The sequence below is a fragment of the Phascolarctos cinereus genome, unplaced genomic scaffold (genome assembly GCF_003287225.1).
Source record: "Phascolarctos cinereus isolate Bilbo 61053 unplaced genomic scaffold, phaCin_HiC Scaffold_4;HRSCAF=312, whole genome shotgun sequence".
NCBI classification, from domain to species: Eukaryota; Metazoa; Chordata; class Mammalia; order Diprotodontia; family Phascolarctidae; genus Phascolarctos; species Phascolarctos cinereus.
Genome location: NW_027555847.1, coordinates 567627719 through 567640195, shown reverse-complemented (window position 1 = coordinate 567640195; position 12477 = coordinate 567627719). Strand labels below are relative to the sequence as shown.

The window sequence follows — 12477 nt, the reverse complement described above, 5'->3', positions numbered from 1 at the left end:
AATTCAGGATACCTTGGTTCCTATCCCAGCCCTGATAGTTACTAGCTATTTAACTGTAAGCAAGTTATTTCACCTCTTTTCCAATTTCCTTTTATGTGTTGTCTTTCCCCACTAAATATATGCCCCTTGAGGGCAAGGATTATCTTTTTTTTATTTGTATTTATATTTCCAGAGTTTCAGCACACAGTGCCTGGCACATAGTAAATGTTTAATAAATGCTTATTGACTGGTCTTTATGAGCATTGGTTTCCTCATCTGTAAACTGGGGATGGTATTACCTAGACAACTTTTCCCCTAGGGTTGTGGCAAGTAAACACTTTAAAGTAGTAAAGAAATGTGAGTGATTATTGTTAATCAACAAATATTTACTGAATGTCTTCTCTGTGTAAGAGAATTCACTATCCTTTCTTCCTTTCTGTTCTTCTATCAATATACAAATATAATTTTGAAAAGCACAGAGTGAAAAGACATTTGGGTGTTGGTGGTGTAAGGGTTGTGAGTAGCTCTTTTTGGTTGTAAACTAATTTTTGATACCCCAGGATTTTTTAGAGATAAGAGGAAGTCAACTGCAAATAGAGTTATTATCTTTTTGCCAAAGTTTATCCTTGTTTTTGGTCAGTTTTGCCATTGCAAACAACCTAGCTAGTGTTCCTTCCTTTTCCTATTAGAACACTGAATTTAATAAATATAAATTCAACTATTTCATATTGTTGTCAATACTGGTTCACCTGCAGAGACATCCTACACCAGTCAGTTGTTCAATATATTTCCTTTATTGCTTCAACACAATTTGTTTGGAGGTTTTTATCTTTTTCTAAAAACTTCCTTCTAAATCTTGTCCTGAGAATTGGGAATCAATGGGTGGAAGATGCAGAGGCAGATTTAGGTTTGAATAACGTAAAGAAAAGCTTTCTAGGGGCAGCTAGATGGCACAGGGCATAGAGCTCTGGTCTTGGAGTCAGGAGGACCTGAGTTCAAATCCGACCTCAGACACTTGACACTTACTAGCTGTGTGACTCTGGGCAGGTCATTTAGCCCCAACTGCCTCACCAAAAAAAGAAAAGAAAAGAAAAGCTTTCTAACAATCAGTGCTAACCAAAATTGGGATGAGATACCTCAGGAGGAAGCAGTTACAAATGAAGGGCCAGAAGATCACGTTTTAGTTGTTGTCATTCAGTTGTTTCAGTCATGTCCAACTCTTCATGACCCCATTTGGAATTTTCTTGGCAAAAAATACTGGCGTGGTTTTCCATTTCCTTCTCCAGTTTATTTTATAGATGAAAAAAAAACTGAGGAAAACAGGGTTAAGTGAGTTGCCCAAGGTCACACAGACAGTGTCTGAGACCAGATTAGAATTTAAGGATGATGATTCTTCTGACTCCAGTCACAGCCCTCTCTCCACTTCAACACCTAGCTGCTCAGAAGATCACTAGAGATCTACAAATGAAGGAAGGCTAATCATTGTTAGGAACGTTATAGAAGAGATTGTTGTTCAGGTGTGGGTTGGATTAGTCAACTCCTAAGGTTCATTCTGATTCTGAGAGCTTGTGATCCTGCATTTAGCAACCCTAGACTTTTGGTTTCTAGGCTATACCTAGTAAGGGCTGCCCTGAGTGTGCAGTTTATCACTGATACAGGCATTCAAGTAGCATTTTAATAGCTACACTACTGCATATACATCTTCTGAGATTTGTTGGAGGAAAGGGCCTCATAATGTTGTTGTTTTGTTGTTTTTCATTCAAAGAAGCCCACAAAGGGACATTATCATCAGGAGAAATAACAAACACTCACCATAGCTATTTTCTTCTTGGAATCTAGATATTAACTAATGTTACTTGCGAGAGAGAGAATATTACTACAGGGATCATTAAATCTAGGGTTTATTACTACATTCTTAGGATGTTTTCCAACATACTAAATAAAATGAAACTACAAAATCAGAAGTTGCTTGTAGCTTGGATTGTCAGATTATTCTCTATGGAAGGAAAAGAGGCAGCCCAGAAAAAAGTGGGGATTACTAGCCTGGGCTCAACTGTCACCAAGTAGCAGAATGGCCTTGGGCAAGACATTTAACTTTTTTGGACTTCAATTTCTTACTGTGTGAATATAAGATTAGACTAACCTCGTTAAGATTACAGATCACAGAACTTGAAAAAATGGAAGGAATTTTACACCAACTAGTGCAACACTTTCAAAGAAGGAGAGGAAGAAACAAATACTTTCTTACTCTAGTTTTATGAATCTAACACTGTTGCTAGTCAAAGGAATACTTCTGCAGATCACTATGATCACATACCATTAAGAAAAAAAGGGCTTGGAAAAAGGCAGCTTTGGATGGAGAAGTATTGGTTGCAATAAAAGTGCCTTTTTCAAAACTTGAAGAGGGTTTTTTTTATTCCTCCCTAAAATCGATGCCTTTTCCCATTCCCCAAATTAAGAAACTGAAATTAACGTTGCAGGTACTTTGTACTTACATGTCTACCTAATAGTCATGCAATAGCATATAAGTCCCCGGAGGGCAGAGACAACTTCGGTTTTTGTCTTTCTGTCCCCAGCTTCCAGTTCAGTGACTAGCATGTAATTAGGAAATGCAGAATTAAATTCAACATTATTTATACTCAGTTGATAACTTTCTTGAAGGATAAAAACCTTGAACTGTGTTCTTAGTGTACCTTTTTGGAAAAAAAAAAGTAAAACTCAAAGAAATCAATTATTGCCAAAACTGATTGACTTCTCCAGGGATTGGCGTCCATCTTTCTAAAATAATAAGGAAAAATAGACACATTAAGGAAGGTAGCTATGAGGATAATTTGAACAGAAGATCTCTCTCACCCACCCCACCCCCATTTTATAAATACTTCTTCAGTCGGCACCCTCCCATTTTGGAAAACCCTGGATAAACCTCTAAAGCTGGGATATTCCATTTATTGTGTCTGCTGGAAAAGAGATGCCCCAGAAGGCGCGCTCTGTTCCCCCCCCCTTCTTGCCCCCAGCAAAGAGCTTTCTTGTCTTGGGATTTTTTGCTTCAGCCATTCCTTCAAGAATCATCAGCTCAAAGGGCGGAGCTACTTGGGTAGGGCTTCAGGTGCTGAGAGGAACGGAAGGCGTGAAGCCAGGCCAGGCTTGCAGGCTGGGCGGGCCTGGGAGAAACGGTGGGAAAGAACCTGGACAGCCTGCGCGTCTGTGAGACCGCCAGGAGCAGGGGGAGGAGCTGGAAGAAGACTGGGCCAGAGTTCTGCGCTGCTAGGTGGGGGAGGCGCGGCTCGGCTCTGTCGCTCCACCGCGCCTGGGTGTGTTCATTTAAAAAAAAAAAAAAAGACCGACGTAGAAGAAAAAGAAACCAGGCAGGTGTGGCTTCGCCTTTTCTGTGCCAGCGGGGAGGAGACTAGCCCTCCACCATCGACCAACACCAACACCCGGCGCGCACCCAGCTTCTCTGCTTCTCTACTCCAGCACCCACCCGAGAGCAACAACTTTTCCTCCTCTCTGGAAGCCAGCCCTCGTCACCACCACCACCAGCTGGGCGCTGCACCTTTCCCAAGCTCTACCCTACCCCGGCCCAGCCCCCCGGTGGGGTTTTCTTATCTCCCTTTTGCTCTCCCTTCCCCTCTTCGACCACTGCAGTGTACCCAACACTGCCCCTGGAGCGGCGGAGAGGAGAGAAAATCAGAATCAAAAGAGCTGCTGTCCGCTCCTGCAGGGGTCTTGGGAAACTTTTGGTCTTTTTTTTTTTTTAATGGTGAAGCTCCTTTGATTTCTTTCTCGCCCGCCCAACTTTCGCTTATGTCACAGTCCTAAGTCGCTCCATTGATTTCTGACCAAGATGAGTTGTAACGGAGGATCCCATCCGCGGATCAACACCCTGGGTCGAATGACCCGTGCAGAGTCCGGCCCGGACCTACGCTGCGAGATGACCTACGGAGGAGGTGGCTTCGGTGGTGGCGGCGGCGGCGGGGGCGGGGGATCCAGCAACAAGATGTATTATGTGAGGAGGTATACCGTGAACGACCAGAACTCCGACGGCTACTGGTGGGTACCAGCAAGGGCAGACTCTGGCCCTTCCCGGCGCTCGCTGGCGGCTGGGGAGGAAGGTTTCTATGGCCTTAGTTACCTGTTCGGAGAGGGGAGAGGACGTTTCCCCTTTTCCTAGGTAGAGAGCAGGTTACACAGGGGCAACTGCCATTATACTTCCAAAGAGCCTTGATTTCATTCTTGTGGGTACTCCCACCAAAGACAGATCTCGATCTTTTCTGTATCTTAAGAGACGAATTTAAATGTCCTAATTTTAAAAAAAACCAGCTTCCCCCTCCACACTTTATAAAAAAAAAAAGGGGGGGAGATTAAAGGAATACCGAAAGAAGTAAAGCAGGGGTCACTTTTCCTGTAGGAAGCCTGCGGAGTTTCTGTACATTGCTAGGGTGACTGATGGGAATGGTGTGGGAGGCGATTGTATGTATTTCACCTACAAACTTAGGAGACTGGTTTGGTTGGGACTCCGCCTTTGCTCAGACATAGTGGGTGTTTGAAATTAAGAGATCAGCTCCTCACCTACCCGCGAGAGGGGCGCGATCTGGGAACCTGCTTTTATTGTGGTTTAGAGGAGGAAGCTGGGGGAGGGGGAGAGGGAGAGGGAAAACAGCTGTCATTTATCCAATCCGCCCCTATAACTAAACTACTTGGGGTCTATTGCGGAGGAGGAGAGGAGGGACTTGGTGGGAAAGATGTGGTTTTGCCTCTGGGTTGTTTTTGGATCGCCTCTGTCTCGTTTGTCATTATTTCCTAGTACCTAGCACGGCACCTGACACTTAGTAGGCACTTATTAAATGGTTTTTGATTGGTTGCTTTGTTAGGAGACCAAGGTATGGTGTTAAAATTACACCGACTTTCCGTAAAATAAGCGTAAATTTTAAAAATTACAAAAGGAAAACAGATTTTCTGGGCACCCACCCCCGACCCCTCCGGCTCTGGTGTTTAGAATTGGGGTCGCAAATCTGCCATGTGCCTGTTCCCAGTATAGCTCAAATTTAGTTTTGTTATTCACACGGAAAGCCCAACAAAGCCCCCTAGAGTGCCTTAGGCAGGGTCTCCTCTGCTTACCTGCAGAGCCAGTGTAGGAGACGTAGATACTGGCGAGTCTTCACTTTGCCCATGTGCTGGGAATCCCTCCGTGTCATCCCCATTCTCTCCCTCATCCCCAGGGCTTGTCCAAACACCATTTCCCCCTCCCAGCCCCTAGAATGGGTCAGGCGCAGCTCTCATCTCTTTCCCTGCTAGAAGAAACTGAACCCATTCACGGTTTTGGAGGCATGCACCAGAGTTCAAATTAAGAGAGACTCGAACCTCTAAGGGACTTTCAGGAAAATTGGGAAACCCCGAAGTCATCTGTATCTCTCACTCCCTAACCTAAGCCCCCAGATGCTGCAGAGTTCCGCTCTCGGACTCAAGTTGCCCGGTGACAGTCGATGCCCCAGCCACCCCGGGAAGGTGGTGACTCGTATTGTCTTTTGCAATACTGATAAACCATAAGGAAAAGGGGAAACGCTTTAAATTGGTGAACAGGGTGCCTTTTGTTTGGTGCCATAGATCCTGTATCATCAAAGGAAGGTTTCCAGGGCAGTAAAGGCTCCCCAGAAAGTGTGGAGAGAGTTATTGAGAGCTGGTTGTAAAAGGCGATGGATGGGCCGCTGGCCCACCTCCAGCGTTGTTGTTAACTCTTGGAATGGCGTCCCGTGACTCTGAGAGGGCCACTTCCAGAGCTGGAAAGCGACGAACAAGTCGGATTATACGTGGGGAAAGAGCTCAGCTAATGTGATTTTCGTGATCGGGTTTCTCATGTGTTCCTTGGAGTTCGGAGCTTATAGTATATTCAGTATTTTGTTAGTTTTTCACTTTTATTAGTTTGACCTATCTCTTTCCCCCTTCCATGCCCTAGAAAAAGGAAGATCTGGGGTGATTTGCTCCTCGTAGTTAGTATTGTCACCTTAGGCTGGGGTGGAGCCGAACCAACCTGAAAACACTCCTAAGATTTTTTTGGTTTGAAAGTAGTTTTAAAATTTGTGTGGGATTATTAAAATTCTTAAACTACTTTCCACTTGGGTCTGATTTCTTTTACAAGTAACTTATTTGTTCTAGATATTTTTGTGGTTGGCTAAAAATGTCAATCATCTGAAAACTACCTTTGTCTGAATTAAAAGAACCTGGGATTTTTCAAAGAAAAAGAAGCCAAGCAAAAGAGGAATGAGGCTGGGACTTTCCTGTAGAAATTTTTATGTTGATTATTGAATTTTAAAAAAAAATTTGGCAACTTTAAAAGTCTGGCTCTCACCCCCTTTTCCTCATTTTTCCTTCATGTTACCTATATTCAAGATACACATTCTTTTTCTTTATCCGTGAATTTACACTCAGTCAAAATTTATAGAGAGGTTCTTGAAAGTCTTTCAATATAGCAGGGTTATTTAGTACTTAGCAAAGTTTTATTTCTTGAAAGACAGTGAAGGTTTTAATTTTCTCCTCTAGGTCTAAAGCCCAGAAAATGCTTCTTTAAAATGAAAAAATAATCAGCCATGTTAATACAATATTTTATCTTGACTGATTAAAATATTATAGAAAAGTGTTTTTTTATTTGTGTTATAAAATTCTTAATAATGATTGAAAGCTTTTCATTAGTTGTTAATAAAATGTTCTGGGAGATAACTCATTTTTTAAATGCCTAATAATTTCTTTTGTCCTGTTTTTTTTTTTCAATCTTACTCCTATTTGTGAATTCCTTTAATAATAGCAAGATTTACATATTCTATTGGTGGGGAAACAGACTTATATAAACAAATAATCTAATTTTCATGGAACATTGTTATTTTACCCATTGGCATTGATTTTTCTTTTTAAAAAATGATACCTGTAATGCAGCTTGGTTTGATGTCACTTGGCTCGATGTATACACAATCGAAGACTTTATTTGACATGCATTAGCATGCTCTCATTCTTTTGGACCATGTAATGTAATTTTGTTAGACCTGTTCTAACCTGTATTAGTGAGAGTTTAGTGGTGATGGGATTATCTAGGAGTGGACAAGTGGAGCATGGAAAAGAATAACAAATAACAAAAGCAATAATAATAACTTTTATGTTTTATGTATATAATATATATATATAAAAATCATAAAAGTGAATATAGGCATTCACTTTTTTTATACATCTGGAAACAATGGCTTGCAAATTTGGGAAAGCGCACTAGGAGAGAAGCTGCATGTAGTCTAAATCTGGGGGGAAATGTAAAGTTCACTTATACAGTGGGAGTGGACCCTCTGACTTAGTGTTTCTAGCACTATATTCCCTGAGCAGTATCAATATCAGGCTTAGAAAATCCTTTTGAAAAAAATTTTCTCCTCAAAACAGTTGATAATAACATATTGGAGTTAGAAGACCTTAACTGAGTTCCAAGCTTTAACTTTCATGAGGGTCATTTTTCACATACAAACTGTGCTCTCTCCTTGGAAGATTGCTGTGAGTTAAATGCTTTGTAAGCCATAAAACAGTGAATAAATGTAAGCTATTGTTTTTTGGTAAGGCTTTTTTCTGACTATTTCTCTAAAGTTTCTCCAAAGAAAACTATACATTATAGTTTTACATATTATAAACCACTTGAAAAACCAAGGGCTGAATTTGTTAAAAATGCTGTTTTTAAAATTACAAGTTGTATGACTGAACTAAACTAGTGACTTTCAAAATAATGGATGGCTTGACAGAATTTAACCTTTTCCCCAGTTTGGTTTGTGTAGAAGCAGCTGAAATACACCTTTCCTTCCATAATGGGTATAAGATAATTGCATTTTGTCTTTGCTTAGTTTTCTAATGTCTATCAGATTTTAAAAGAGTATTCTTTTTTTTTTTAATGGCAGCGTGTGTAAGGAACAAATCCATTCCCATCTTTAGGCTGAGTAGAGACTGTGTAAGCTGCATATAACCCTTTCTCTGCACCAGGGCTACATTGCTATAGTGCTCAGTAAATGTTCATTTAACAAAAATTGGACTACACTTAGAAAATTTAACTTTGAATTCCATTTACATGGTGTTGTTTGAATATTTTCTTTCATTAAAATAGAATTAACATTGTTTTCATTAAAATAAATCACAATTATATGCAATGCAATTTTTTCATAACAAAAACAAGGTAGTAAAGTGAATACCATCCAGGCTAGACTGAAAATTCAATCTGATACTTACATCCCTCCTTGATGTTAAGATGGATTTGCCCAAAGATTAAAAGCAAAACAATTGAGACATGTGTAGTGTTAATAATTGTTTTGCCCTGTGTAACTCTTTGATATTTCTTCTTTTAATTCCCATGGTTTCAAAATCCTAAGTTATGCTATTAGCTTGGTATATAAGTCATTTCAGCTTATTTATGAGACCTATAAGCATAGAATCTTAGAACGAGAAGGGGTGATATAGATCATCCAGGTTCAACCTTCTAATTTAAAATAAAATTAAATAAGAATGAAGTCCAGAATAGTTAAGTGATTTACTAAAGTTTAGTCACATAGCTAGTCAGAGCTTAGCTGAATCATAGGATAATAGATTCAGAGCTAGAAGGTACCTTAAAGGTCACCTAGTCCACCTCTTTCATTTTTATGAATGAGGAAACCCAGGTCCAGAGAAAGAGTTTACGTGATTTATTTGTACAAGGTTACTTTGGTAGTGGCACAATTAGGATTTCAAACTCAGGTTCCAAAACTACAAGTTTGTCACTCTTGTATCATCCTGTCTAGCTTTAGATCTCCAGATAGGCAGTCTCTTAATTGCATAATTAGGTGATTTAAGTGAATATTTAAGTGAAATAGCAAAACTATAAACAGGAGAAACTGAAGAATTTTAGTGCTCTTAACTCCTGAAATACAAATACACAAGCATTTTGATTTAGTCTGTGTGTTCTCCCTCCACTGATGCAGAGAGAAACCCCTCTGTGTTTTCCTAGATGATTTAATTGAGTTGCCGTGGTCAAAACTACGTACCAACCCTTTCATGATGAGCATGTACCAATTAGGTGATTACTAAGTTGAAGCTCAGAATATACTTTCAAAAATCAGACCAATTGTTGGATTGTTTTTGTTGTTGTTTTGAAAATAATGTTGTTACCTAATATTGATTTTAGCTCCTGTTTTGGCTGTTGTCTTCCTCTGGCTACATCCTTATTAAATATTTGGTTTTTTTAAAAAAAAATCCATTCCATTCATTCAGTTATCTTCTTCTGTAGTCTCCACTTCTCTAGTCTACTTGACGGAAGTGCAATTTGTGTTTAATGTGGTGTTACACAAGCACACTAAATTATGGGCTAATTTCATCTAATGAATTCCACCAGTGGCTTTCCCCTCAGTATGGACGTATTCTAATTGTTACTCAGATTATTTAAATATCCTGGGAAGAAAAGAAGAAGAAGAAGAAGAAAAGAATAGCTGATGCCTCAGTGCCAAAATGCTGAGTTTTCAGGGTGTGGTTAAGGAGGGACTGGGTGTGACTTTGGGATTCCACCCCCCAAAAGTGGTAAGCCAACCAGTCTTTCCAGACTAGGAGGTTCTAGAAGCATAGTCTTCAAGAGTCTTGAGGTTTGGTTCTAAGCTAACCACTGCTGGATAGGAACATACCAACTATCTGTCCCATTTCTTCTTTTCTTCCTCCAGTATTTGGGGAGAGAGCTTCCAGTGGTCTTAGGGCTCGAAAGCAATAGTATTGCAGCTGAACTCAATAAACTACAAGTGTTAACTCTCGGTGGATCCTTTGTTAAGCATTTTGCAAAATATTTCTATTTAAAACTACTAAAAACTAGAGGTCAAGTCTTGTTAACAACAAGCATCTCACTAAAACAAACATTTCCAATGCTCAGACTCATTTCACTTGATCACTTATTTTTTGAAATAGTCAGTAAAATATCAATAGTTAATGAATTAAACACCATCTTGTATCTTGTCATAACTTTAGGTCTTAAGGACTTAGAGAGGTGAACTGGAGTGCTTTATAATCTGATTCTAGCTCTACTTTCCAGACTTATTGCCCTCTCCTTCATATAGTCTTGAGTTCTAGCCAAACTGATCCTCCTGTTCTTCTCAAATGTGTAGAACATACTCCTTTCTTCTAACTCTTCCTTCGAGACTAACTCAAATGCCACCTCCTGAAGCCTGTCCTGATTCCTCAAGTTGTTGGGCCCTCCCCCAAATGATTTTATATTTCATTTTTATGCACGTGTTTCTTCCCAAAAAGAATGTAACTTTCTTAACAAGCTGAAAGACTTGTTAAAGTTGTATTTTCAAGTCTTTGGTTCTTGAGCATAAGATCCCTTTTTCCCCCAATTAATAAGCATTTATATTCTTTCTCTTCTATATCCCCACAGCCCCAAGAAATAAAAGGAAAACAAAACCATTGTAATGAATATACAGTAAGGCAAAACAAATTGTCACATTGGTTACATCCAGAAATGTGTGTCTCATTCTGCATATTTAGTCCATCACCTCTCTATCAGGAACTGAGTAGAATTCTCCATCATTGGTCCTCTGGAATCATGGACTAGGCATTGTGTTGATCAGAGTTCTTAAGCCTACATGAGAAGATCTTTCTAATAATTTACCTGGCACTTAGTACAATGTCTTATGTGTACTCAGTAAATATTTATTGGATGAATTAATGAATAGCATCTGAAAAAGATCAGCTTGTATAAATTGTGAAGGAAGGACTACTGAAAATGTAAGTGTTTGAAAGCAATTTAAGTTCATGCAATAGAAGTGATCAGAAAGAGAAACCCTGTTTTTAGTTGTGTTGGAGTTGACAATATCTAGTGAATAATTATAGATTAACCATAAGGTAAAAGCAAGAAAACTCAATTTTCAGAGTTTTCTCTTTTCTTGTTTTTGAAACCTTAACCAGACCCTGACATTTGAATTGATCACTTTCATTAAATTATCTGAGTGGATTTGGTGTCTTGTAGATATTCTTGAGAGCCAGCTTAGCAAAGGCCATAATAGAAAGCTGGTCTCAGAGCTAGGGAGACCTGGGATCAAGTTTCAGTTCTGACACAATGATTATGTGACCTTGGGCAAGTCATTTTAACTTTTAGGTTTTGTAGGCACCTCTGAAAGGCTATAAATTGCTGAAAAGATGCAGGCCTGAAATGGTATGGGGAGTTACCTGAGAGTTACCTACAGCATTGATATCACAGGCCCAGTTCCTGTCCCTCGGTATTCTTAGACACTCCTGAGACTCCCAAAGGACAGACATTTACTTGCTTTGTAACCTCCCTAGTGTTTTCATCTAGGATGGCCTTAAAATCATGTATTAGGATGAAACTAAAAAAAGCAAAACAAAACCCAACCAAATGAAAGCTTCAGGAAACTTGCTAAGTGTAAGCATATCCTTGTAATGCTAATTATTGTGATCAACCCTCTCCTTCCATTAACCTGCTGCCCCTAAACCAAGATGACTCATGAAAATCCAAGCCATCACCAAACCAAGATTTGTCCCTAGTGGAGGGATACATTTTTGGAGCCTTTAATTTTTTAAAATGGTAAAGCTTTAGAAAGAAAATCAGATGAGGAAAGTGTTTGTGAAAATTGCTTTGAGATTTACAATTCATTAAACAAATGTGCTTTATTGGTTCTATTTTTCAAGAAAGTGCCTTATGTGTTATATCATTATCATGATTACTATTATTAACAAATATCATGTGCCTGTGACATGTGTGCACTGTCCTAGGCACTCAGCATGTAAAGAGATATTAGACCAGGTCGCTGTATTCATGGAGTTTACAACATAATTTATACATAAAAAGAAGTAATTGGAACAGGCCAGAAATTAATATTATGCCCACTTAACAGAGAAAGATCCATTTTTATGCTTAACTACTATCTAAAATGCTGTATGTTCCTCTTTAAAACAGTGATGTCTCAGTACCTTAAGTAGCTTTCTAAGACTTGTTATGGCATAATTGATAATCTGTAGTAGCAGAGGGAATTTCCATATCAGGACTAAAGAATTTTAGCTGATGTTTTTCTGCAAGTCTATCAATAGTTGTCTCTTAGAATAGTAAACTTATGTTTGGATCAAGGATTAAGTCTAGCCAGACAGTATGCTAAGCACTTTACAAATATTATCATGTTTGATCCTCACAACAATCATAGGAGGTAGTTGCTATTATTTTTCCATTTTTGCAGTTAAGGAAACTGGGGCAGACAGGTTAAATGATTTGCCCAAGGTCACGCAGTTATTAAATGACTGAAGTCACATTTGAACTCAGATCTTTCTGACTCCCAGCCCAGTGCTCTATCTATTGTATCACCTAATTGCCCTATCAGCTTAGATAGGGCTAATTAAAAAAATTAATAATAAAAATAAAATAAATGGTTAATTTAAAAATAGGATTTAAAGTTACAAGGAACCTTACACACACACACACACACACACACACACACACACACACATACACACACACAC

The 12477-nt window shown here is 39.2% G+C and overlaps 1 protein-coding gene across 2 annotated transcripts in view; it reads left to right on the top strand.

The window, feature by feature from the left end:
* The first annotated feature begins 3307 nt into the window (after window positions 1-3307).
* The window catches only part of DSP (desmoplakin), a 51699-nt gene continuing 42529 nt past the window's right edge, over window positions 3308-12477 (top strand). Inside the window, exon 1 of one of the 2 annotated variants that reach the window (XM_021009887.2) lies at window positions 3308-4029. In XM_021009887.2, the coding sequence (XP_020865546.1) occupies window positions 3824-4029 (206 nt within the window). In that variant the 5' untranslated portion in view covers window positions 3308-3823. The remainder of the gene's footprint in view (window positions 4030-12477) is intronic. The other variant, XM_021009888.2, reaches the window with a different exon arrangement.